A 27,644-nucleotide genomic window follows, 5' to 3' on the forward strand; every position below is an offset into this window, starting at 1 on the left:
AAAACGCACATGTCTCTTCATTTATCGCTTTAAAAAGTTGCACACAACAACTGATCAATTAAATCGAGTTTTAGGAGCTATGTTTTGTTGCTTGTTCCCTCCACATTTCATGATCTTTTTTGACGTAATGACGCATGGCAACGTCAGTCGTCCCTTTACGACAGAGCATGCTGCTGGAGGTCAGGGGCATGGTGAGAAGACGAGTTAGGTAATTCTCAAAGAAAAAAAGTCACTTGGAAAATTCACTTAGGATTCAACACATACACCGCGAGGATATTGTCTGTTGTTTTCGGTGGATCCAGTCGCTCGTCGTTCATCGTTTCGTCCTGAATTTTGAGTGTTGCAACATAGCTAACGTTAGCTAGCCAGGCCGGCTCTGCTAGCAGCCACTTCCTGGCTCCAGTTTGTTTTAGGTGACCCTCCGGAGCGTGTTTAACCATGGACAACAACTCACAAGGATCGGGGGGTGTCAGAGCAGGTCTCGGGGGTCTCTTTGGCGGCGGTGCACCTGAATACTCCAACACAGAGCTCGCCGGAGTCCCATGTAAGTGTCATGTAATCTCTCTGTTACGTGCTATAGCTTCAGTTAGCTCTAGGGCTAACAACTGTACATGCATCAAGGCCTTAAAATCAATGAAAAATAAAATGAGTGTAACATGTAGCTGACGGTGCATGTGTGTTATAATGTCATTTCAGTGACTGGAATGAGCCCCCTGTCCCCTTACCTCAATGTCGACCCTCGTTATCTGGTTCAGGTAAGATAAAGCTGAGTTATAATCGTTGTTTTGGAGTAAGTCTGTGTTTTTGAGTGTTACATTGATTGTAACAGTTTGATTACGTTTTATTTTAGGACACAGATGAGTTCATTCTACCCACAGGCGCCAATAAAACAAGAGGAAGGTTTGAACTAGCTTTCTTCACAATTGGAGGCTCCTGTATGACTGGTAAGACTCAGTGAACACCTGTAACTTTCATAATGGCTCACAGCTTTAAGCAGGACAACAATTTATTAATTCACATCAGATGAATGTTAGAAAATGAATATATACACATATTCACTAAGAAGACAAACAAAAGCCACACATCCCAACAAATGACAAACATGGTCATAGAATCACAAAGTGAGCAAAATTAAATACTGTAATTAAATCGCTCTATAAAACAAGCAAAGGATGACCTAACTCAGCCTCACTCAACCTCTTTGTTTTGGCTTCAGGAGCCGCTCTCGGAGCTGTAAATGGTCTCAGGATGGGCCTAAAGGAGACCAGAGACATGGTGTGGTCCAAACCTCGTAATGTACAGTGAGTATGGAGACTGAGTTCACTGCACCAGTGTTATTGCTCCTAATGTTAGGCCTGGATGTCTTGACCTGTCCTCTACTATGTTTGCTTTCTCTCTCCAGGATTCTTAACATGGTGACCAGGCAGGGTGCCTCGTGGGCCAACTCTCTTGGTTCTGTCGGTAAGTCTGAAGAAAATGATGTAGATTTATACCTGTCAGCTAGTTTCACAGTTTAAAATCACACTGCGGTATGTAAGATAGTATTACTTGCACTCAGCCAATGAATTTTTCTTTGCCATTGCAGCGTTGTTGTACAGTGCTTTTGGTGTGGTGATAGAAAAGGCCAGAGGAGCAGAGGATGACATCAACACAGTGGCTGCTGGGACTTTAACTGGGATGCTCTTTAAATCAGGAAGTAGGTGTTTTTTTTCTGCTTGTATGCCAGACACTGATGTGAGCTGTGCCTGTTTTTGACTTCAGCCTTTAACTATTTGGACTTGTGTTTTGATGGGGGCAGCTAGATTTCATTCCATGTGCGCAAACAATAAGAACTGCAGTTTAAGATTATTTTCATTATTGATAACTCTGTCAGGTGTATTTTAGCATTTATCAAAGGATGTATTAAATGTCAAAGAATGTTGAAAAATATTTGTTGCAGTTCAGTAGAGCTCGTCTTGTAATTGCCCCAACACTAAAACCCAAAGAAAGGCAATTTACAGTAATTAGAAACCAGCGATTGTTTGACATTTTTGCTTAACAAACATCTTAATGAGGTGGGCTGATGTACTCATAAAGTCATATATCAACCACCTGATTATTTGAGCACAGAAGTGAAGAACATAATTTTGACTTTTATGCATGCTAAGGTAAATACTGTAATGTACTGTAGCATCATGTCTTGATAGTCAATGCGGGACTAATTTCACCACCAAGTCACCTTCTTTTTTTCTTACATGTAGTATTTAGGTGTTTTGCATGTTTTAACATGAAGGGAAGAACAGTAAGCGTGAGACAAACATTGAGATAAACTGAAAAGTACCTAAAAGTCAAGCAAAGCCCCACCCAGCTGATACTTACTGGAGGATGAATTAAAAAGAATTGGCTTAAGTTACTGTTTATTATATGTGTTTATGCTGTCAGACTTAATGACTGGTGTGTATTACTGTTTATTGTGTGTTCATCCGCAGCTCTATCCCTCACTCTGTTACTGTTGTGCATTCACAGGTGGATTAAAGGGTGTAGCCCGCGGAGGTCTGGTTGGTTTAGCCTTGTCTGGTGCCTACGCTCTCTACAACAACTGGGACCACCTCGCTGGCTCCTCCTCCTCCTCCTCCTCCTCCTCCTCCTCCTCCTCCTCCAGGCTATACTAAACCTTTTCTCCCCACACATCTGCTTCAGTGTTAGGGCCAAATATCTCTCCAGGACACAGCCTTTAACCACAGCACTAAGAGGAATTAGACTCTGGTCAAATGCAGTGTGCTTTCCAGGGAAGTGAGGTGGCCCCAGTTGCTGGTTCCTCCCTCCATAAGTCACTCTCTTTTTCCTTTCCTGAAGCATTCTGGGAATTGAAAGATGTGTCTGAAAAAGAAGTTGTGAAAATGCAAACTAAATTCCACTGGAGATCCAGCACCTCTCCTCCATTTGTCTTTATCCTCTGAGGTATTCCTGTCACTGATCTGATCAGTAATGAGGACACCCTGTGAGGATGTCATTTGTTATATCATTGTTTATGGGAGACTTATTAGTCTTCTTTGATGCTAGTTTTGAAATCCTGTGAACCCATGACATGTGGGTTGAATGAGCCGATTCTACTTTGTGACATCTGGTATGTGCTTCACCAGATGAGTGGCAGTGGATTCATGTTGTGATTCTGGACTGAAAGACTCTTCTGTTGTAGAAGAGCAAAGAGATTTTCAACCAAGACGTGCAAACACAGAACAAACCCTTACGGTCAGTTCTACTCTTGTATTTATTAAAGCGTTATCTGTAGTGGGTTTTGTTTTACTGTGCGAGAAGAAGTCACTGTAAAGCTCTACTGGAAGTGCGTGCTGTTAATGTGTCTCCATAAAACCCACTGTATGAAAAACTAAATAAAAAAAAATGGGAAAACTTTTTTGCTTTTTACCGGTTTTATTGCGCAAAGTAGACTTGGTGTAAAAGGTCATGAGCAGTGTAAACTATGCAGTGCTCTGTCTCAGCTTTCTGCTGTCCAGAGTCACAGCAGTGCATAGTGTGCACTGTAAAATATAGTGTTATAAAATAATTATTGCACATTCAGAACACGTATTTACAACTTGGAAGTGGCCGCTGCGTTAAGTTCCAGAAATGGTGAAACAAAACTGAACTGTGGCTGCGAGACTTGTAGAAAAAAAACAGTTTGTGGTCGTCTGCAGACGTTGGACATGAAACAAAACAGAGCTTATGTTTGCTGTCAGCGCTGAATCAGGCGGTCCTCTTAGTGCAGGAAGAAGTCCCTGATGCGCGTAGCCTCGATCCAGGGGATGTAGGCGGCGGTGCGGGTGAACACGCTGGGTTTGTTCTCCACGGTGCAGCCGATGGGGCCGAAGCTCACCACACCGTGCACCTCCCAGCGGTCCCGCCCCAGCTGGCACAGCAGAGGACCACCAGAGTCGCCCTGGAAGAACAGAGAGGACATGACGCATTCTTTAATGATTGATCCATTCATTCAGGAAACTAATCCTCAAGCTATAGGTCGACTTATGTAAATCTCAGTCCTACCTGACATGCAGCAGGTGGATCCTCAGTATCTCTGAACCCGGCACAGATCATAGAGTCTCGGACACGGTCGCCCCAGAATTTCTTTTGTCGACAGGTCTTGAAGTCGATGATGGGGAGGCGAGCTTGGTTTAAGGCTTCTGCCAGAGACACATTCTCCTTCCCGCCTGAAATGTGTTTAAAGGAGCATATTAACTGACTTTGAACTGCATTTTCATTTCTACTTCTCTTCCCTTTTTAGTCACATCAGTGGCGTGGTAATGTCAGTCCAGACTGAAATATCTAAACAACAATCACGCAAATTAACTAATGTCACTCCCATCAGCCTCAGCTGCACATTGGCTGCAGTCGGGTAGTCAAAAAAATAAGGTCAATGAGACTTAATAAGGACTTAACTGCTGTGCTAACTTAAATTAGGCTATGTAAGCAAAAAAGACTATTCAACCACAGCCTTTGTGTTGGATTATTTATATATATATTCTGAGTGTGTTGGTGCTGTTTTTATATGGAAGCAAAGAAAAGCTGTAATCACTTTAATCTTAATAGAATTTTTCTTAATCATCATCCTGTACTCACCTCGAGTGTCTCCCCAGCCTGTGACCCAGCAGTAGTGTCCCGGTTTGAGGCTGGTCTGCTTGCGCGGCAGGCAGGCGTAGCGGATGAAGTTTGAGGGGAGGATGTCTGTGGCAGCCTTCACCAGGGCGATGTCATAGTCCAGCTCACTGTGAGCGGGGTAACGGAAGTTCTCGTGCCGGTAGATTCTCTTCACTGGGAAAATTCTCTCAGCTGTCTCTGAACGCTTCAGCTGGTGCTTCCCCAGGACGATCCTCCAGCTCCCAGAATCCTCAGCTTTACCCCTGAGAAGAAACCGAAGAATTTTGTGTTTGTGTTTGTCAAACATTTAACTTTTTTTGTTTTAATGGCTGGTTTTCTTACTTCTGGAAGCAGTGAGCAGCAGTAAGGACCCAGTTCTTGTGGATCAGAGTTCCTCCACACACATGAATGTATTGTTTACTTCCCCTGGGACGAACCTATGAGAGACAAGCAGACAGCCTTCTGATCAGAAATGGTCATTTTCATTTTCTTTATATCTCTCACAGAAGCCCATCCATATCACCCCCTATATATCGCTTACATTGTATGAGGAAGCACAGAAGCACAGGGCTTTTTAGAGTTTGTGTTTATGTCACTGCAAAACACGTTCCAGCTTGGTGTTTTTCGGCATTAAATCTATGACATATTTATGAGTCCAGTAATGATGTTCATGTAATGAATTCATCCCTTCTATGTCCTTTAGATTGTCTAATGAGTTTAAACTGGTGTCATGTACTCAAATATTAAGAAAATCAAATAAAACTTATTCTATTACATTTATCCAATCAAGACAGATTTGTGGCAGAACAGTTGAATTTAACAAGAACTTATGGACAGTTTATTTACTGATATTAACACATATTACAGAGTTTTTAACTGTAAACTAATGCACTCAGTACAAAGGTTTGTAATAACCAAATTTGTTCATGCTCTTTGTTTATAGATTTTTGAATTTATAACTAATTCTTTTTAAAAATCAATTTTGTTATTGGCCTCAAAATATGGTATTAATCAGGCAATACTTATTAATTACTTATCAATTCCTTTTGAGAAGTGTTGTCTCCATCTTGTGTAGTGGTCCAAAAATATCAATGTTCTGACAATTTATGGTACCAGTTGAAGTTATTCAGACAGGAATTGTGCTGGAAAATTAGTCAATGAGTCAAGAGATGATCAACAACAGTCATTTAAGTCAGTCATGTGAGACTTTACTTCAAATGGTCCAGCTTTGGTAGTTTTAAACTACTGGTCAGACAAAACAAGTAATCTGAAGACGTCACTTTAGGCTGTGTAAACTTGTAATTGGTCTTTTTCACTGTGTTCTGACAATTAATGAACCATGTCAATGCACAGACAGATTTACCTGCAGAGAGACCTGCCAGGGCCAGGAATGAGGCCTGGCCTCGTTCCCAGACACAATCCTCTCAGCCATGTTGGGTTTGAAGTGAGCCATACCACAATCCTCAGGCCAGTCTGGGAGGAGAGAGACACCACAGATAAAACACAGAGGAGAAGGAATTTGAAAATGTTTGAAAAGGAGCCTCCATGTTCTTCTATGAAGCATCTGTATGTGTGTTTGCCCTCACCCAGGTGGAGGACTTTGTGCTGCGGTTGTCGTCCGGGGGTGAGTGTGTATGCAGCTGCGGGCAGTGATGCCTTGCTCAACAGCAGCGGCAGCAGCAGAGACAGAAGGAGAAGCAGAGGAGGTCCCGGTACAGCCATCGTCTTCCACAGAATCACCGGCCGGCACACATCCCACGTTATTTATACCAGGCAACAGTGGACACGCAGATGTCCATACACAGGTACACATACAGCACACACACACACACAAACACACATCTCCAGGGGGACAATGAGCCATGTCATAACAAAGGCAGGGCGCTGGATTGTTCTCCTGCAGCTATGAGTTTCCACTGCAGCTGAGAAAAATGGGGATTTCGGGGAGTCCCATCAGCACTTTCACATACATATAGTATGCACACAGTACGCTAACATGCACACAGGACAAAGGCAGCACAGCACTGTACACAAACATCATGTCACATGTTTCACAGCAGTGACATAGTGACCTGAGTGTGACTTTTATATTTGATATCCTTGATGTCCACTATAGTTCATTCTGTGTAAACATGACTCAGTAGAAAAAAGATGTTGTTATTCGTGTGTTCAGCTGCCAAAACATGGCTTATATGGATATTCATTCATGTCAGTCAAAGGTATGAGGAGGAGGAGGCGAATGAGGGTACAAACACCAGAATATGAAGCGTCACTTCTAGAGTTAGACATAATAACATGTTTTATAATATAAGAAAAAACATATTTTATTACATTTTATAATTAGTATTATAACACATCTATGTCATGCTGTGAACAGCTGTCAGTGCAACTACTCACTACAGAGGAAACAGTCTTATTTGAAACTGTTTACAGTGTATTTTCTAGATCATCCAGAAATGAAATTCATGTCGCCATGTCTTAGAGACAGAGACTTTAAAACCTGTATGAACGTAATAACTAGATGAAAAGCAGCAGAGACCCTCCGCTCTACACACACACACACACACACACATCTGTGAAAATAATAACTGCAGTGGAAGCCACTAGTGAGATGAGCTTTTTAAACTGTGGTGAAAGAGAGAGAATGTGCCCGCTCATCTGAATGGTAGTGCCTGAATGCTCTCACCACTGTGGTTCACTAAGTTTACATACAACTCAACTTTGTGTGTGTGTGTGTGTGTGTGTGTGTGTGTGTGTGTGTGTGTGTGTGTGTTTTGAGTTGAGTGACTGTGGGAACAGAGTAGGGGAGAGTGAAGAGAGGCTTAGCGGTGTGTTTCTGACAACACATTTGAGCTGAGTCACCTCCTGGATTTTGTTTATTGTCAGTGTAAATATTTGAGTGTGAATTAAGATGAGTTACTCTTTCATTGCACTTCCCTTATTTGTCAGCTGACATGGGTATTTCTTATGAATAAAATCCACAAACAAAACGAAAACTTTCAGAACAACAGAAGTACAAAGACAAACTTTGGTTTTATTGAACATCTACAGCAACAAATCTATCTGTAGCTGTTTTGCTAGTTCACCGGTAACTCCTGACTTTCTTGAAAACCTCACCAGAAATGCATCCACCCGTCACTAAACAGTGGAATCTAATGAGCGGAGGAACACATTTTCTAACACTGCATGTCCAACTTTTTACTAAATGATGAAAATAAAGTCTAGTCGACAGCAGGATAAACCCATATAAAAGTTAAAACTGCTTCCAGTGTCTCTCTCAGCCTCATTCAGAGTGTATTAGCTGTGCTTTTGTGCAAACTGATCAGCATAGAGTTAATCAGTCATCTGCCTTTCTGGAGCCCCCACACCACCGAGGCCTCCTCAGGGACCTGATCACGCTCTTCGTTCGGTTGTGGCCGCTCCCACGGGAAGGTGACTTAGTATGGTTGGCGCCTTCCTCTCTGTACACCTCCTCCCCTTCTTCTTCTTTTGTGTCTTCAGCCTCTGCTCTGCTCATCCTGTGAGCAGCTTCTGCTGTTTCCTCCTTCTTGCCTCCTCCTTCCTCCTCCATCTCCCCCCTTCCGTACGGCTCCGATGTCCCCCCACTCTCATCCTCCACAATGCAAGTCGATGTAATGATCATCACAGGTGGATTCAGTTCTGGCGTCATGGCCTTTACAACATTCGATATCAGTGGAGGCTTTGGAGCTTTCTTCTTCTTTGAGGAACGTCTCAGCGGTCGGGGGCTGTTCTGGAGTTCCAGATGTTTTCGTATGGCTGTGCTCAGCTCCTCTGGGTCCATGGACGCTCCATGAATGTCCCACGTCATCCCATCCTCATCCCACTGCACCTGCTTCATGCTGCTCCTTCTCCCCAGCTCGTCCTTCTCCTCCCCCTGAGCCTTCAGACAGGACCTCCTCCTCTCCAGATCGCGGGAGGAAGGAGAGTCAACGTCCCACATCGGGTCATCTCCCCGTCTCTCCTCCTCCCCGCTGCTGACTGGGAACATGCTGGAAGACGGCGACACCAGATTGGAGTTCGAACCCACCGAGGACTTCAGGTTCAGCCTTGATCCAGGAGGTGAGCCCAAGATGGAGTGCGAGCCCATGTTGGAGGTGGACGTGTCTCTCTTGAGGTTCCACCAGGAGCTGACGGGAGAGATCGTTTGCACTTCTGCGTCTACCATTTTCAGCTTGGGGGTCATTGTAGCTTCCTCGACCTTCAGAGCTCTTGCGATGCCCTCTCTGGAGTTCACGTTGCATCTGCAACGGTCACCCAGTCGCGTGTCACTCAAGGAAGAAATCAGGGGTGACCTCCAGCTTCGTCCAATTGGACAGCTTTGCCCCGGCTGCCATGGCAGCTCAAGGTGGCAGACTGCAACTCCTCCTCTTCCTGATTCTTGTCCTTCTGCTGGAGAATGAGGCGTCAGGTGGCTAAACATTTGTTCTGGGCTTTTCACTCCTCCAACCTCTGATAACCTCAAGCCTCCAGGACTCTGCGGCTCTTCTATCACATCATCAACAAGGCATCCGAGATCTGACGATGCACCTGCTTCCGCTAAACTAGCAGATGACGGGATCGGGGAGGGGAATTGAAAAGAAAAAATATTGTTCTCTGGGAAGCCCTCGTCCTCTGTGCTGGTGTGGTGGAGGAGATTGGGGGAGTGGGACGGCAAGGGTGAGGAGGTGTGAGACTGCAGGGGTGACGGCAGTGGTGAGGGTGCAGGCGAGGACACAAGTAGGTCGCCTTGCTGATTTGCGCTCAGTGTTGACGGTGAAGCAGACGTTAAAAGATCTACAGGTGGTAAAGTAGGCGTGTGGAGGGGGGAGATGAGTGGGGAGGGTGTGGTTGGTGGAGAGGCCAGTTTGGACATAGGAGAGTCTGGTGCGAGAGGGCTGTGGGCTTCCTGGGTTAGACTAGAGGGGCGTGAGGTCCCTCCACTCCATATAATGGTCTCTGGGGTGCTGCTGCGGCTGTGTGTGCTGCCGCTGCACCCGCTCCATCGCTGCATGCTGGTGATCCAGCGCTCGTTGAGCACAGGAGGACTCTGCACCTCCGCATTGTGGGTTTTGAGTGACAGCTGGTGGCTGTTGGTGGTGCTGACGTGCTGCCACATTTGAGGGTGCAGCTTCTCAGTGTGTGTGTTGGTGCTGAAGCTGCGTCTCAGGTCCATTCTGGTCCAGGTCGGGTCCCGCTTATGGGGCGGACCCGTCGCCATGACCACATCCATGGAGCTCTTAGAGAGGGAGAAAATGGGCGCCTGATCGTCCTCATCCTCCAATCCCACAATCCCAGCCTCACTGGAGTAAGACACTGACTGATTGACTGAACAGCAGACTGGCTGGTAGCTCTCAGACACAGGGTGTCCAGGCCTCGCCATGGCAACAGCACCAACCTGCAAAGACAGACATAAATGTTTGTGTTGAATTGATCTTTATCACTAAACCCACAATAACTGATTTTTGTTGGTCATAATCAACCATTATCATCATTTAGGTTGATATACTGAACTTTTGCTTTTGCTTAACTCCTCCAGCAGTTCAATGTGAACCTAGTGCCTGCAGCCAGTTAGCTTTTTGGCAACTGTGACAATAATGCAACCAGAGGAGACTTCGGAAAGTTACCACTCTGGGATAAGAAATAGTCTTCCATGTAACCTCCTTTAAAACTGCTAATTTTAGTTTTAGCATTTTGGTTTTTGTATGTTTTAAACAAACAAAATGTAACTTGTTGTGAGGACAGAGCCAGGCTAGCTGTCATATTTACTGTAGCAAACAAACATTAGAATAGCGTTAGTCTTCTCATCTAACTCTAAGAAAGCAAACAAGTAGTTTGTAAGAGGTGAAATTATTCCTTTATTCTTTTGTTTCTCTCTTTCTGCCTTTAAAACACACCCTCACCACCCAGTCCATGCTTAGACATGCACACACCCACACATTTCACAAGTGCTTCCAGATTAGCCTAATGAGATTACTAAATCCAGATTATTCGATTATTTAGACAAAATGTAGCTTGATTTAAAAGACCATTTGGCCTCAAGTTGACAGAAAACAAAGAACAAAGGAAGAAAGCAAGAATGGATGGTAGAGGTTATAAAAAATTACCCCAAAAAAATCTTATTTTTCAATAGAGTCAGTGCACTTATTTAAAAAGAAATCTGTGTATTTGTGCTTTTAAAACACAGATTATGACAATTCTGCTTCTCCTTATTGAAAATGAATATTTAATCTTGGTTATTTAGTGGCACAACATGCACAAATCCACATTTCTGTTAAAACTAACGCCAAACTGTCTATCCACCTCTGTCCCAAACTGACCTGGTTGTGTTTTGACCACAGTTGACCTGCAGATACCTGGAGTACCTCATAATATGTCTGCACTTGAAGAATAAACACCCAGTTAATCTACATATATGACTGTTAGTATACACAAACATACAGAGCGATGTCAGATCAAAAGAGAGCAATAACCTCTTACCTTTACGTTTACACCTTGTGGCCTGTTTTGCCCTCTGCCCTGCCACAGAGCAGGTAGTGCTAAATGGCGTCACTCCTTCCTCCCCTCATTCCTCACACTCTTCCTCCCTCACCTCTCCTGTTTCCAGCTGCCGTCACAGTCTCAAACACACTCAGACTTTTCTTCAGCTCGACCTTCTCCTCCGTCTCTTCTCTCATAGTTGGACCTCATGTTGAAGTTGGCATCTGTGTGAATATGAGGATTTCTCTTTGTCAGTGATATGTGTAGGTGTGCGTGTGAGAGAGATCCATTTAGCTCTGAGGATTAACTGTGATCTCATTAGCTGCCATCCAATCTCTGAACAGAGTGTTTGTGCATGTGTGTGTGTGTGTGTTAGTGAAATGGATGAGTGGCTAATGAGCATTTTGATCAGCTAAAATCAGATCAGTTGTCAGGCCATGTCATATTACACGTAACCTAGAGTTACCTGTGACGACACCATTTTGCCTTGATTGGCTGAAGGCTTCACTGACACCCACGCATAGACATAATAAAGTATATAACAAGCTGAGGTTGGGTTACAGGAAACTACACATTCATTCTGTGTAAGGCAGAGACATAAAATAAGTCTTTTAATTCACTTTCAATATGAATCAATGTTTCTGCTACAGTTGTTGTTGTAATAATTACAGAGGCACAATCACTCAGTTTCAGGGCAATAGTAATAACAGCCTATATTTGTGAGCATATTTTGAGACTGGCTCCATTAACAGTTCCTGTTTACAATGTACCCATTTTACTCTGATAGAGAAGAAAACTTAAAAACTAAATTAATTAATTGTGATTCTGAGAAGGACTAAGAATTCACTCAGTATCTTTGTCTGGTCCAGAACGATAAGGAAGTTTAGATTTCATCCCCCACCTCCTCCTGTTAGCATCCTAAATCAGTGGTATAGTGCTTTAAATATTTATGAGCACAGTCTCCAACCAAAAAAACCAATAACAGCCTGACATGGTGGGAATCAGCCAGCTGTGTTGTACTCTCTCTGTTCTCCAGGGGCACATGGTAGTGGTAGTAGACTCTACTGCCGAGCAGGTCCACTACCAGAGACTCTCAGTTTAATGACTAATGGTGAGAGGTAGCCTCAGCTTTGGACAGCCAGTCTGTCTGAGAGAAAGCTGACAAGAAGAAAAGACGAGAAGAGATTTATCCTCTGCTGGTGTTAGAGCTGAAATCCTCCATGGCAGGTAAGCAGAAAACTACAGCAGACCCAACGTCTGTCTGTCATACACTTAGGGCTTATTTTCCTTGTGTATGCGTATGTTTGCTCAGACCAGGTGTTACTCTTGGTTGTTGGTCTGTGTGTGGGTCTCCTGTCACTGCTGCTGCTGGGTGTGGTGATGTACTATCTGTGGAGGAAGAAGAAAGGCCAGAGGCAGTACCAGGAGCTGCTCCCCACGGTGCCTTCAGTACCAGCATGCTCTGCTCCGGTCATTCCTGGTCTCTCAGTGCCCCTGGGCCACGTTAGTAGCAATGCACCACAATTTATAGCTGATTATATTTTCTATTATTAATCATAATCTGCAGAGTAACTAAGGTTATCAAATGTATGTAGAGGTAAAAAGTTTAGTGGTAACATAAACTGGCAGAAAATGGAAATACTCAAGTAATGGAACTTAAGTTTTAATTTTAAGACCTGATACTGACACTAACATGGAATCATAGAAATCATACGTCTACCAATTATACCAATACTGATATTTGAAATGATGCAGAGGACGCATTTAATCATTTTCCTCTGTGTGAAAGGCCCAGTGAGATCCCTTTCACCTTGCCTCCTCGCTTCGCAACACAAAAGCGCGGTGACCTGAAGACGGAGGAGACACAGGAGATGGAGGAGAAAGAGGAGGTGGAGATGAAGATGGAGGCTCGGCGGGACATACTAGCCCATCGTGGGTCACTCTCAGTAAGGAGTAGGTCATTATTTTGTTTTGTTGAGATGGTTATAGTGATTTTGAAATTTAAAAGCAAAGTTTATCACTTTGCAACCAAAGTTCAGGATTAATACTGGTATTAGCTAAAGTGTGATCTATAGAGAAAATAGTAAAAACAAAACAAAAACAAAAATAGTTGCCATAGATGTAAATAATTGTCCACGCATCCTCAGATATTCTGTATCTCTAGTGTTCATAGAAATGTCCACACAGGCGTATAAGTTAGATGTGGAATTAGTTAGTTATTACAGTTCATCCTCTGGAGACCATGAATGTATAGGACCAAATGTTGCAGCAGGATATTTCACTCAGAGACACAAATATCAACCTCACAGTGGCATTAGAAGAAGAGTCAAGGGATCACTAAAGTCCTTAGGATTCATACTCTGGGAACCATGAACAAAATGTTCAGTCAGTAATTGTTGAGATATTTTAGTCTGGAACAAAGTAATGGAGTGACCGACCAACCTGTTTCATAATATTATCATAAATGACCAGAATATCACTAATAATGCAACCATTTTGGTAACCGATTGGTACGGGATATTTACCTGTTTCCATCAGGTTGGTACCCAGTGGGGACGGTGCTCGCCGGTCTCTACTCTGTTCCTCCCCTGAACGAGGTGGTGGCCCCTCCACCCGGCATGGCCACCCGTCTCTGCTTCTCTGTGGAGTACCGACACAGCAGAGAGCAGCTCATGGTCTCCTTGCTCCGTCTGGGCAACCTCCCTCCCCGTTTCCACAGTAATGTCATGCTGGTGGAGCTCCGGCTTCTCCCCAACGAGCGGCGGCCCCGCCAGGCCAAGGCCCGAGGCACAGGGCCTGACCCCGAGTTCAGCGACTGCTTCATTTTCCAGGCGAGGACCTGAGAGTTCACAGATGTTAGAGTGTTAAATCTGCTGAAGACACACAGAAGCAGGAGAGATTACGCGACATTAGAGACAAAACAGTGCGTATGTTTCCTCCACAGGTGTCAAGAGTGTGTGTGCTTCAGAGCACCTTGAGTGTGTGTGTGCTGAGTGTGGAGCAAGATGGCAAACGCCATGCGGTGGGCAGGGTGCTGTTTCCTCTGGAGGGGGAGCTGGGTCAGGCCGGCAGGGTGCTCTGGAGAGACCTGGAGACTGAGGACGACACACAGGTACACACTAACACACACATACACACAATGTATAGTAGTCATATAAGCTCATATCATCCTGCCATCTCTCTCAGTGTTCAGAGCTGGGCGATGTGCAGATTTCTCTCAGCTACAGTCCGACTCTGCAGCGCCTCTCTGTGGTGGTTTTGAAGGCTCGAGGTCTACAGCTGCTCACAGACACAGGTACAGGTGGTTGTCCAGGTCATAGAAAAGCTGCATTTTCACATGCAGCCATTTCCACTACAGTATAAAGATATAACATAAGTGTGAGAACTTACAGCGTAATAATACAGCATGTGCATGTTTTTCGTAGGTGTGTGTGTCCAGGTGAGCTTACAGATACACACTCAGGTGGTGAAGATCAAGCGCAGCTGTGTAGCAAAAGGTGAAACCAACCCACACTTCAACCACAGGGTGACCTTTAAACTCCGCTCGCAGCACTTGGACGAGGCCTGTCTGAGGTTTGAGGTGCAGCAGCCGAATGACATCCGCTCAGGTGAAAGGTCAACTCAGCGTTCAACATTTCCCTCTTTGATATTTAACTTAAGCGTAGAAAAGAATTATGCAAAATATTAAGTGTTTGAGCTAACATCAATAACATTCTGACGATCAACGAACACCCATAGTTTATGCTGCAAAACAATATATGTCATTAAAACGGGGGAAATATTACTCAAAATAAGCTATTATCTGCCAACAGAACTGGAAATTTTCACTTGTCAAGATTTTTACAACAAAACAGAACATTTTGTTTACTTTAAGCTTTTTGAGAGCTGAGTTTTTGCAGCTTTATAGTTCAGGTAATTTTACTCTAGTATGTATTAAGTTAAATTAAAAAAAAAATCTTGAAACACAGTTTTGAAACACAAAACTACCTGGTCAGAAGAAATATCTCGTCAGACATGAAAAGGCAAATATTGGTTTGATTACTTTTTATTTTAGCTGAGATAGTCACCTGTGTAGTCTCCTTACTTCTGTCTTCATGTTTTGTCCCAGAGCCTCCGGCCCTGCTGGGAGTCCTGGTGTTAGGCCCCTTCATGTACGCCAGAGGCCCACAGCTGCAGCACTGGATGGACATGGTCAACACACCACAGGAGCCGGTCAAACTGTGGCACAGACTGGCCCGAGCCACCTAACACCCACATCACACACATATGATGTAATAAATAAAGGAGGATTTTACAACAGGAACAAAAATTACAACCATTCTCTCCCTCAACAATTCTAAATCTTTGTGTATGAGTTTGCTTTATTTTAGATACAGAACATATGCAAAATGTGTTTTATACAATAATATGTTTATGCAATAATCCTTTTGTCTTTCCCCCTGAAATGTGGAAGAGCACAAGTATAAAACTGCATAAATTAGAAATATTCAAGTAAAGTACAAACTACTGAATAATTGTACTTAAAAACAGAACAGTATTTAATCAAATGCACTTGTGTATTTGTGTATGAAATAAGCACCAATGAAAATTGGCGGGAATCATTAAATAACAAACACATGGAGAAAAATAATAGTAATAATTTGTTTGTAGGAAATGCGAAAGCGTCTTTATTTTACTTTATTTTCTCTTTTTATTTGATATTTGCGTCAGCAGCTTCATACATTTTGTCCAGCAGGTGGCGACTTCTGCCTTTATGTCAGAGAGTGCAGCTGCGGTTTGAACCAGCGAGTGTGAATGAGGAAGTCCTGAGCTGGCATCATGGACATCAGCGTGTGAATGTGTGTTAAAGTTATTATCAGTCCTACTCTGTGGTTCATATCTGTGTCGACACCATGAAGATAAACGAGAACACGTTACTGGAGGGACACAGAGTCGTGTTGGTTCCTTACAATGCAGACCACGTGCCCAGGTAACACTAACAGCTGATCACTCTGCTATCATCAGTCATTCATTCAGTCCGTGTCATTAATTCTTCATTCATTTGTTCCAAGACTTTTACCAATACTTCAAACTAAAATATAAAATGAATAATCTCAACACAAGGTCTGTTTAGTGGCCGTTCAGTCTTATTATACCATCCTCTTCAGCAGAGTGAGTTTGCTCAGTTGTTCGTGAAGATGTAGATGCCATTTATCTCAGCACTTCTTGTCCAAGTTAATTGTTTTATGTCTTCGTGATTAAATCTTTTTGCTGAGGACAAATTTCATGAAGTATAAACAATAATGTTCAACAGCTGGCTCTACATTTGAGGAGTGTTTTTTGATGTGGACTTTGGGCTGTGAGCAAAGATTATTTAATGGTTTTCACAAATCTGAAACAAGATTTTTAAAAGATCTTAATCTGATAACAGGTAGATGTTTGGTTTGTTTTTTGTTTTGTTTCTTTGTGGTGTAATAATCATCTGTTTATGTGGCAGATTAGAAGGTAAGAAGTATTAAGTTTAACTTGTGGAAACCTGCAGCACCTGTCTCTTATCCACCTGTTTTCACTTGTCAGGTATCACGCATGGATGAAGTCTCCTGAGCTGCAGCAGCTGACCGCCTCTGAGCCGCTGACCTTGGAGCAGGAGTACGACATGCAGAGGAGCTGGAGGGAGGATAATGACAGTAAGGGGTCATCTGTCCTGTGACGTGCACACAAATACTAACACTGACAGCCGCTCGCTGAAATAAATAACAGGTCATCATTGGATATGATATGAAGACAGAGAGATCACACATCCTGAGGTCATGCACGAGTAGACTTTACAACTTTTACTCAAAGAAAAGCTGTTTTATTTGATTTATTTTTCCCAGAGTGCACGTTCATCATCCTGGACAAGCAGCGGTGGGCAGATCCCAGTGTGGAGGAGGAGCAGTGCATGGTGGGAGATGTCAACATCTTTCTGACTGACCCCACAGACCCCTCCTTGGCTGAGCTGGAGATCATGATAGCAGGTGAAGCCCAGTGTGTTCGTCCCGAAAAGCAAAGGCTTAACACACACACACACACACACACACACACACACACACACACACACACACACACACACCACTCAGCCTGTGCTTTGGTTTTTACACATCAACCATTTCCCACATGTGTCTGATACTTACTAAGTTTCTTGGTTTTACCAGAGCCCAGTTACAGAGGGCGGGGCATCGGGAAGGAGGTGACACACATGATGATGAGCTACGGTGAGCTGCTTATACCATCTGCCAGAAGATTTCTTTATGCTCATTAACAATTTAAACATAAATGCGTCACTTACAGCAGGGAGACAGAAGGTTAAAGCCACTGTGTGGACTTTGTGTTCATATTGAACCATTTTCCAACTTGTGCTAGAGCCAGAAAAACAGCAAAGAAAAGCTGCCACATTAATGGTGACAACAGTGGATTAGACTGATGTAGAAGATGCACAGCTCATTGTAACTTGATTTACTGAAATAACAGCTCTTAATTTTTCATATTTCTTTGATTGTCCAAGAAAAGATAGAGGACCAATGTGTGGGATTTAGTGATATTGAGCAGTGAGGTTGCAGATTTCTACCAACAACCAATGGTTATGGGAGAATCCACAGTGGCTGTCAGCTGACGTAAAAATGTCTAAGGCCCTCTGTAGAGCCACAGTATTTGGTTTGTCCGCTTTGGGCTACTGTAGAAACATGGCAGGCTCTGTGGAAGAGGACCCGCTCCCTATGTAGATGTAAAGAGCTCATTCTAAACTGACTTTGCAGATGATTATACACATAATCAGGAATAATACACATATTCCATTTGGGCCTTTAACTGCTCCTAATAGTCCCAACAGCAGCTGCTGTTTCACTTGCTACTGATGGAGTAATCAAAACATTAGAAATCTGACAGTTAAACAGTGTTAGTGTAAAACATGACACTGTGGCAGAAAGCTACACATAACCTGCATCAACACATAAAATGTCCACACATAGTGGGTGCGGGTTTTAAATCACTTCAGACCGCAGCGACCAAACATTTAGTCAATGTAGTGATCGGTGTGTTGTCTTCCACCAGGAGTCACCAAACTCGGGATCAAAAAGTTTCAAGCGAAAATCGGGCTGGACAACGAGGTCAGCATCGGCATGTTCAAGAAACTCCACTTTCAGGAGGTAAGAAGACGAGACGTATTCTCGTTGCGTGAGAAGCCTAAAATTAATGCGAAAGTTTTGTTAAGAAGATCTAACCGTCGTCCTCGTGCCTGCCGCAGGTGTCTGGTGTGTAAGGTGTTCAAAGAGGTGACCCTTGAGCTGACGGTGGACGACTTGGTTCGGGCGAGGCTGCTGGACGACACGACCTTTGTAAAGGAGCGAGACTACCGACAGACCTGCGGCAACAGACAGGAGCTGGTTTCACACTGAAGTAATGTGCTCTACACACACATCCTAAAGACTTGAGCCTGTGAAGCAGATCATTGTCCACAGGTTATTTGAAAACAAGAAGAGGGAAAGCTTTTTCTTCCACTTACTCTACACCCACAAAGTTTCATCAAATTCCCCATGGACAGTTTTAATGGGATAAGTATGATAAAAGCCTTTTATTATTATGTGCCTGTAAAAGCCAGTTTTTAAAACATCAGTGATTCTTTTAATGTCCAGACCAGCTGCTTTTCTCTGAAGCATTTGTGGTGGTCTCTGATGCTGAGAGCGAGAGAGGGGGGTGGGGGTGAAAAACGAATGATGAATGGAGACATCTATCTGATGGTTTCTGGTGGAAGTGGTTAATTATATTTCCAGTTGAGTCCTCACACAACCTTTACTATTCATGACTGTAGAACACACAGCTCAGCACAGCTGATTCTGTCTGCAAACAGTTTTAAAAAATAATTAGACAAATTCTGCATGTGTTAAAATCAGGCTTTAAAAATGTTGTCTTTAAAATGTAAGTGCAGAAATTGACCCTGAGCAAAACATAAATCATGTAGGAAAGAATACCATGTCCATCTTCTGGTGGTAATCTGAGTGAAACACATCTCTTGTACATTATAGCAAATATGCCCTGTCTCATATTCCTCCTAATTGCAGCATTAGTCTGCTGCATTTCTCATCATTTTCTCATTCAAAAGCAGAAGGTCAGGCTGAGATTGAACGCTGCTGTTACATAATACTCTACTTGTCAAAAGCCAAACCTCAGTGTGTTGAAAGAAGACTGCAGGAAAAATCTACCTCCTTTTCATATTTTAACAGTCTGCATTTTTATTTAGTTAAATATCTCCTGCTAAAATTGAACATTAGTCTAAGATAAGAACAGTAAGACAGCATGATTTTAAGTCACGTTAGCGCATTAATACTTTGCAGGAATTTACATAGCAGTTCTAATTGTTAGCCATGCTAGCGGCGTGGCTCTGTAGATGGTAGAGTCAGTTGATTGGCAGGTGCGACACTGTCTTTCAGACTGAAATATCACAACAAATGTCAAATGGATTGTCATTAAATTTTGTAGTGACATTTGTGATCTTTGGTAATTCCCTGACTTTTCATCTAGTGCCACCATGAGATTGACATTTTAATTTCTTTCAGTAAAATATATCAACAACTATCAGATGGATAGTCCTGAAATTTTACCTTCAGGTCATCACTTTGCTGTTGTAGTGCCACCATCAGGTCAACGCTGTAATTTGTCCAAAATTTAGATCAATAACACCTGCAAAACTAATCACATTGCGTTAGCATTTAAAGTTAAGTTGTGTCCAAGTGCAGCCTCACAGAGCTGTTAGCTTGTGGACTTTTAGACTTCCATTATTGTGAAAAGCACAAATGTCATTATAATATGATATTTTCTAGATTGAAATAGATTTGTTAGATTGATTAGTTTTGACAGGCTAATGGTGACTGTGGTTGCCTGCTTTCACAGGCTGCTCTCCATCAAATTAGGTGGTTTAGGGTCTCATATTTTGGTCGTCATATGAGCTCATTCACATTAATGTTTGTAAAATTGATCAGGAAATGGATATTATCCATATTGCAGATACATCTGTTTACACTGAAACATCTTGGCATCTATGCTTGTGTGATAGAGGAAAATTTCCGTAGAACTAGTTTAAATTAGAGTGTTATCTTTGTCATTACTGAGGATCAAAGCTCATTTTTGATTGCAGGAACAGTAGAGGCTAAAAATGTAATCTGAACATCTACAATTCCATAAACACAGGGCAAAACTTGTCATGTGATTGGATCGAAAGCTTCAGAATATCCACTAAACTGACTTAGTGATGTCATGGTCTTCTTTCCTGTTGTTATGGTTTCATAAGGCAGCATGAGCAGGCAATTAAATTTGGACTTAACTCAAAGTTTAACTGACTGAAATGACTATCGAAAAGTACAAAAAGTTGTCATATTTACGTAAGTGATGAGAACACAAGAAAAATTATTTGAAATAATAGTTTTGTAAATTTTAAGTACTTACTTTTATTTAGGAAAAGTAAATGTAGAGCTTAACTCTAGTTGAGAGATATTTACCAGTGGGCAAAGTGTATTCACGGCAGCATCATTATTCTGCTACAAAAACACAACGTTCAGATATTTCTTGCAGTGCATAGCCATTTAATGACAATGTTTGAGCATGGACAAAGCTGTACAAGAACCAGTGCAGCAAAGGCAGCCAATATGTTTCATTTAAAAACTCACCAGTAAATCTGAAAGAACAGGAAAGTAAATCTGCTAGATGAGAAGAAGAAAGGCATTTCAGACTGTGGACCTATAGTTTAATGGAAACACTCAGTCCTTACTCAACAGATTATGTGACATTAAATGCTACCCGCTTAAAAAAGACCATACCACTAGTTTTTACAAGTGACATCCCCATAACCTATTCTGCAAATCAGTTGTTCTGTATTTCTCCAACCTTCTACGCAGCCACTGGTTTCTTTTTTGTCTGTGCAGTCTGAAAAATTAATCAGTCCATCACAGTGAATATCAAGTCTCCAGTGATTTTGGTCAAAGTTCCATTATTGTTCACTGGTAATGCAGTTTAAATGCAGATCTAACAAATTAATGAAAGCTTCATGTTCAGTGTGATGGATTAAACAACTACAGTGAGTAGTTTCAAGAGTCTGCTAATTACTTTTCAGGCTGCATGGATATTAAGGGAGACTAGTGACAGTAGGAAAAATATGTTCAAAGCATTATTTGCAAAATGGTTATCTGTGATGTAGACAGGATTTTAGCAAAAGGGCTAATACATGCTAAGTCTTTGGTCTGGTCATTTTTTGAGCATTTAGAACCTGACTGATACCAGATTTTAAAGACCAATACAGATTGTCAATGTTTGCGACTTTCTGAAAAAAAAAATCTCATGGATGATATATACTGGCTGATAAAGAAAGAAAGAAAAACTAGCAGCTGAAACTGTTGCCGAAAAATAATCAGCAACTATGTTTGGCAACCGACTAATCGTTACAGTAATTTTCATGCAAAAATGTCTGCATTTTCTTTAAGTACCCCTTAAATTTGGTTATTAAAGGTGCTATATGTTAGTTTTTTCTATCACTACATAGAGAACGATAGCATTAACAGCTGCTTACTTATCTAAAGCGTCAACTATCATTGTGTTTACAAGACAAGATGTTAGAATATGGGCAGCATTACTTCATCGTATTCTCATGTTGGACTGAGGGCAGGCTGGACGCTATAATGATTCACTATTGCAAAGCGGTTAGCTTGTTAGCATGCTAACTTCAGGAGTGGCAAAGAAGTGACAGAAAACAAGAGTTAACGTTGGCGTTGTTTTCCACAGCTGAGGATATCTCTTAGTGAGTAAAAGAATTAAGTTTTGATGCTGAACTCTCACATTTCTTCTAGGTTGTTAAGTAAGCAACTGAAAATGCTAACAAAAACTTATATGTAGCACCTTTTAAGAGCTGTGATCAACAATATTTACTAAGCAGGACATTTTGCTCTCTGGTGGACAAACTATGTAATGACAACACAGTTTCTGTATTACCTCCAAACATATCTTTGGCATGTGCGCACGTTCTGCCAACATATACGCCTGATATATCCAATTAAAATCCACCAATTTATCTGTGGGCTTTAGTTTATACAGCAGACGTTCTGTATTAGCTGTGACTTATAGTAAGACTATAAAGATGGTGGAGGGCAAAGACGAGTGAGCTCTACATTCACACAGCCTTCACTGCACATGCTCAGACTGCCACGACTGACACTGATTGGCTGATGCACAACTCTGACTGGCAGCTAACATGTGACTTGACACTCCAGTGCAGCACAGACAGGGCGACCTGACATTTCACTGAACATCTCTCAAATACAGCCCGCGCTCCAAATCATGCAGTGAAACACAAACCAACCTCTGGTGCTGGTTTATGTGCAAAACATGGTGGAGAGAGAGTTATTTTAAGATGATGACTATTTTTTAAAAACAGGCTGTATTACAAAGAGGATACAAGAGCAACAACAATTCCATAGGAATTTAAGCTGAGTTTAACACATTCGTCCGTCCCCCTTTGTCTTTCTGTACAGACTCTTCATCTCCCAGCACCACAAACAGGGTGAGGGGGTGCAGGGTTGCCCATCTTAATGAGAATCATGATTTCAGCATATTAAAAAAAAAATCCCAGGATTCACAGGTGAGAGTGGAAAACCTGCAGCTCAGGTGAGTATTTAGTTCTTAGACGTTTGTGTGGATTCAAGAAACTCCTTCGCAGCAGATGACAGGTTTTGCACCAGTTGTCTCACCACACCCTCCTGCTCCCTGGCCCAGGATAGGCCATCGTCCACGGCGACATTGACTGGCACGCACATGGCCTCCTTCTGCAGGTCGGTCAGTCGGCAGGTGGTGGCGACTCCCACTAATCCCAGCAGCAGTAGGAGGAGGAGCTTGAACAGCAGGCCAATGAGAGAACGTCGAGGTTTTCGGTGCTGATTCCACGGCGACTTTTTTATCTGCTGAGATGAAACGAGTGGATGACATTAGAACAACCAAAAAAAAAAACCACCCCAAACACACTCTCAAAGATCTGTACTTGTTTCAGCATGATACCAACAAATAAACTATGCTAATCAAGAACACAAAGTGGGTCCTGGGAATATGAAAACTTTCTGCCTCAGGTAAATCAACACTGAGTAAATCCATGAACATGTGTGCCAATATTTTTTTTGCTAGAAATATTCCAACCACAAGTTGTGTGTATTTTTTAAAAATTGGCCTGAGACAAGTCAGCGTGACTGAAAACTCTGGAAAGCCAGGGCGTCCAGTGGAACTGTAATGTAACTGTTTAGTTCCCAGCTAGGGGACATTTGCTGCATGTCATAGCCCTTCTCTCTCTTTCTGCCCTTATTCTCTGTTTTTTTTCTAGACTGTTAACTATCAAATAAAGGCAAAAATGCCACGTGTTGTAGGACTCGTTCACACTAGCCTGCAAAATCACTTAGTGTTTATTCTTTAAGTTAAATAATATGCTAATAATGGTGATTAAAACAAATCATTCAGACCTTTACTCCCACCTGCTGCCTGTCCGTTCTTTTTCTTCTTCTCCTCGCTCTTCTTCTTCTGCTGTTCCTGTGCAGCTAAGGCCGCCATCTGAGCGTTGTACTCTTTCCTCCTCTTCTCCTTTTCCTCCTGCCTTCTCCCGTTTACGAGCCTCTTTCTCTCTTGCCTCTCGCTCCCTCTGCTTTGCCTCCCTCTTCCTCTCCAGCTCTGATTGACGGATGAAGAAAAATGCAGATTATGGTCACATGTGGTCACCTGGTCCACTCCCTAAACTCTCCCGGAAACAGTTTCCAAGCTCAAATGAAAAGATTTCCTGACACTCACCTTTTTCCCTCAAAAGACGCTTCTCTCGCGCTCGATCTACCTCGTCCTGGATGGCTCTCATGTGCTGTAGAACCTGAAAAAAAAACAACAACAGACCTTTAGTTTTGGATACTTGCATTTAAGTACTCTGTGTGAACTGGTCTATTTCTCAGTCACCTTGGAGGCACACTGTTTGCACTGCTTCTCATCCAGACAGTCTCCTGCTGCCTTGGCGAGGCCGGGCTCCAGCGGGTTATCCTTCAGATCCAACCACTTCAGACTCTGAGTACAAAAACACACACAAGCAAAGTTAAATAAACTGTGTCAGACTTCAAAACAAAGCCAGAGAGGCCACATCATGTGAAGTAAGGACATGACATTTGACTTTTTATGACTCACATGCGCAGAGAAATAAAATATATCGACAAAGGTCTGCATTTAATAGTCTGACATACACTTAAGCTGCACCTTCATATTTACTGCACAGACATGAAAGTGGTATCAATCTTTTTATCCAACTCTCAGCAAGAATAAAATGATGAAATGTAAATCTATTCCTTTAAGAAAACTACATCAGTCTTCCTTATTCATAAACCTCTTGGTTTGCCCCTTTTCATACACAAACTGTCTAAATAAAGTTTTTACAAACTCCTGTGGTTTCCAGTTTTAAAAATCTGGCTGGAAAACTCTAACAGAAGCTTTGCCACACAACAACAGGTGACAGTCCTGGGAACTTTACAATGGGGATGTAAAAATTCTCCATATCCAGGGTTCGTTTTATAAGCCACAGATCCAAAACCACTTGGGGGACCAAAATGTTTCCATACTGCTGACCTGAATGAGCCCCAGGGTGTCTGCAATCCCAGGATAATTTTTTTTTAAATAAGTGTAATATGTGATATTTACAAAATATACTGCTTGCTTTAACTTTAGTCAGAATAATTATGTGTTGTAGTATTGATTGAGGAATTAAAAAAAGAGTTTTGTGACACTGGTAACATAATGGGAGCTCAACAGGCTGGCGGCTGGTTGGGGGTTTAGGGTGGGGGGACATATTGTGGTACCATCTTTCTATAACACACAGTATACACTGCATCGAAGTTTGTGTTTCAAGGACTCTATCAGAACAGCTTCATTTTCTAGCTCTTAACAGGAGCTGGACAGTGTCAGTCTTGACTTTGCACACACTGCTACACAACACATTTCAGCTTTATGTTATCAGGATCAGTACCAGTACCCACCCTGAGCTGAGAGAAGCTGACGGGCAGCTCAGTCAGCTTGTTGTTGTACAGATCCAGATGTTGGAGGTTGACCAGGTTCCCAAGGTCATCTGGCAGACAGGTGAGCTGGTTCTTACTCAGGTCTACCTTCACAAGGTGGGTCAGGGTGCAGAACTCTGGCTGCACAGACAGAAACCAAGCCAAAGAGAGAAGACCATCAATCTTGATATTTTCTGTTTGTTCACCACAGAGGGAACGTTAGAAAATGTGCAGAGGAGATTAATGATGGCAGAATTAGCAATAAACTGAAATAAGCTGTAAACAGGTAGAAACAGGAAAACAGTAGATTCAGCGGACTCCCAGACTTTGCTGGAAGGTGTGAAAGACTTAAAAGTGTCTTAAAATAAACTTAAACTCAGATTAATCTTTTTTATATAAAGTCATCCTGAGGCAGCATGATGAAAAATTCAGAGAGACAAAAACAGCCTCTTTCTAAAAATCCCATAATATTCTTTTTACTGGGACATTAAGAGTCAGGCTATGATGCAACAAGCAGCAACAACTACAGTTTAAGCATTTAAAAAATCCCTTTATTACTGCATTGCATCACAACAAGGATTAGCACATTAATTATTCCATGATTGTAGAAAAGGCCAGCACTCTCTCACCTCATGAGTTGATACATTATCTTCTTCGTCCCTAAAACTAAACAATCAGACAAGTTTGAACTGCTCCCTAACTCAATATCTATCTCAAGGCCATAACATGTGATGACATATTGCAAACACACATTGCTTCATTTATAGGTGTCACAAGCCAAAAAGGTTAGGAACCACATATTTAAGGGGTAAAAGGGTGCATTTTAGTTCAGTACAGTGTGACTGTGTTCATACTCACTGGAAGGGAGGTAATGTTGTTGCAAGACAAGTCCACAACAGTTGCTTTGGGGAATAAAGCCTGTTGAGATAAATGACAGTTTTATATATTATTAGAGTATGCTGTAACTGCAGCAGTGGTGGAAGAAGTACTCAGAACCTTTTACTTAAGGAATGCATTCAAAATTCTACTTGAGTACAAGTAAATAACCAGCGAAATGTACTTAAGTGTCCAAAGTAAAAGTACTGATTTTGCAGAGTGGCATAACTTAGCAGAAGAACAATAAGTTATGGAGCCACTAAAGGTCCTGGGAAGTTACTCTAACCCGAGTCTAATGAACCGCAACAACTTAAAACATCTGTGTGGGTATATATGCAAGCCCCTTAATCCATAATGATTTATAAGATGAGCACGTAATATCAAGCTAACTAGTAGCTCTAGGTGTCAGAGAAATAAAACGTGCAGCATTTCCCTCTGAAATATGGTGGAGTTAAAGTCTAAAGTGGCACAAAATGGAAGTATTCAAGTAAAGCACAAGTTCTGAAAATCCGTACTTAAGCGAAAATGTACTTAGTTACTTTTCACCAGTGTGTAATTGTATATATAATAAGCATTTAGAGAGAGAGGCATGCTAACATCTAATCAGCCGAAACCAAAGGAGGAAGAGCCTTGAGTTTAAAGTTACAGTACACTGATTTAATGCCATTTGTGTGTAATTTCTCAGCATTTTGACAACACAGACAGAGACACAGACACGGTGAGTAACTTACCAGCTCTCTGACTGGCACCTCGGTGAGGTTACACAGGCTCAGGTCCACTTCATTCCCACTGATTTTATCCTTCAGGTTCAACACTTTGCTGTTTTTACTCATTCTGGAGTCTGTGAGAAAACACACATCAGCGTTCACGTGAGAAATAAACACTAACACTGACTTTAACACCAGGAAAAATCCTATAACGTTAATGTTTTTACACGCTCTGCTCACCTGTTATAAAAGCTGCGACAAAACCGAGCTCGGATGTGACAACCGACGGAAAGAAAACGAGCGGTCCAGCTCCTAAAAATGAAGAAAGTTAGTGGAGCAGCTCTGAAATGTTGGTGAGTCTGTGCTTTTTCGGCAGCTGTGACTGCATCAATGGAATTCCACGTCACTGATTGAACGACAGCGTGCTGCCGTTGAAGACGTTGACGTTGAAGAGCGCCCCCTGCAGCACCGGAGGAAACTATAACACTTAAAAAACTTATGTTGCACAAAATACAACCGATAGCAGGGACACAGCCAGAGATTAGGAGTAATTAATCATGTGAATAAATGAATAAAAAATTCCGATTTAAAACAATTGAGCTAAAATAAGATTTAACTAAAATAAGAAGAAACACAATCATGTAGCCCAAATACAGACCAGATTTATTTTTGCTACACTGGCTGGGAATTTTACTATTTGCCAAATTAGAATCATCATGTCTTTATTCTAAAAAAGTGGCAACACATCGTGCTTTATGTAATGAAAGCGCAAAAAAAGGCTTAAAAACAAAACAGAAAAGACAATAATTTCCAAAAGATTAGAAAGGTTTTGTGCAGGAAGCCACAAGAACAAGCTTTACTATTATTGTTTTTTTTAAATGTTTTTTACATATTAGATAGTGAGGACATA

The 27,644-nt window shown here is 42.1% G+C and overlaps 5 protein-coding genes across 5 annotated transcripts; 3 read left to right on the forward strand and 2 right to left on the reverse strand.

Annotated features, from left to right (window-relative positions):
• The first annotated feature begins 133 nt into the window (after nucleotides 1-133).
• Nucleotides 134-3,393, forward strand: timm23a (translocase of inner mitochondrial membrane 23 homolog a (yeast)). Its single transcript, XM_018665839.2, has 7 exons — nucleotides 134-544; nucleotides 697-755; nucleotides 851-944; nucleotides 1,217-1,301; nucleotides 1,403-1,461; nucleotides 1,586-1,696; nucleotides 2,506-3,393. Exons 1-7 carry the CDS (start codon nucleotides 439-441, stop codon nucleotides 2,649-2,651), a joined length of 660 nt encoding a protein of 219 aa, XP_018521355.1. The 5' UTR covers nucleotides 134-438; the 3' UTR covers nucleotides 2,652-3,393.
• zgc:112285 (uncharacterized protein LOC561476 homolog) lies at nucleotides 3,239-6,333 on the reverse strand. The gene is made up of 6 exons (XM_018665828.2): nucleotides 6,198-6,333; nucleotides 5,975-6,084; nucleotides 4,954-5,048; nucleotides 4,594-4,874; nucleotides 4,021-4,184; nucleotides 3,239-3,916 (listed from the first exon to the last, which is right to left on the reverse strand). Exons 1-6 carry the CDS (start codon nucleotides 6,331-6,333, stop codon nucleotides 3,737-3,739), a joined length of 966 nt encoding a protein of 321 aa, XP_018521344.1. The 3' UTR covers nucleotides 3,239-3,736.
• syt15 (synaptotagmin XV) lies at nucleotides 6,291-15,429 on the forward strand. Its single transcript, XM_018665817.2, is given in 10 exon segments — nucleotides 6,291-6,416; nucleotides 12,125-12,315; nucleotides 12,401-12,564; nucleotides 12,566-12,591; nucleotides 12,878-13,041; nucleotides 13,627-13,919; nucleotides 14,033-14,200; nucleotides 14,275-14,383; nucleotides 14,514-14,696; nucleotides 15,197-15,429. Coding segments are annotated over 9 exon segments (1,254 nt in total). The 5' UTR covers nucleotides 6,291-6,416; nucleotides 12,125-12,308; the 3' UTR covers nucleotides 15,337-15,429.
• A 417-nt stretch (nucleotides 15,430-15,846) lies between these two features.
• On the forward strand, nucleotides 15,847-19,072 carry nat9 (N-acetyltransferase 9 (GCN5-related, putative)). Its single transcript, XM_018665798.2, has 6 exons — nucleotides 15,847-16,057; nucleotides 16,645-16,754; nucleotides 16,944-17,084; nucleotides 17,262-17,321; nucleotides 18,157-18,274; nucleotides 18,350-19,072. The coding sequence occupies exons 1-6, from the start codon at nucleotides 15,981-15,983 to the stop codon at nucleotides 18,498-18,500; spliced, it is 657 nt and encodes a 218-aa protein (XP_018521314.1). The 5' UTR covers nucleotides 15,847-15,980; the 3' UTR covers nucleotides 18,501-19,072.
• A 1,586-nt stretch (nucleotides 19,073-20,658) lies between these two features.
• Nucleotides 20,659-27,143, reverse strand: lrrc59 (leucine rich repeat containing 59). Its single transcript, XM_018665775.2, is given in 10 exon segments — nucleotides 20,659-23,015; nucleotides 23,017-23,042; nucleotides 23,604-23,718; nucleotides 23,720-23,796; nucleotides 23,914-23,986; nucleotides 24,070-24,174; nucleotides 25,134-25,292; nucleotides 26,010-26,069; nucleotides 26,759-26,868; nucleotides 26,975-27,143. Coding segments are annotated over 9 exon segments (972 nt in total). The 5' UTR covers nucleotides 26,861-26,868; nucleotides 26,975-27,143; the 3' UTR covers nucleotides 20,659-22,760.
• Nucleotides 27,144-27,644: the final 501 nt, after the last annotated feature.

The sequence above is a fragment of the Lates calcarifer genome, linkage group LG23 (assembly GCF_001640805.2).
Source record: "Lates calcarifer isolate ASB-BC8 linkage group LG23, TLL_Latcal_v3, whole genome shotgun sequence".
In the NCBI taxonomy this organism is placed as follows: Eukaryota; Metazoa; Chordata; class Actinopteri; family Centropomidae; genus Lates; species Lates calcarifer.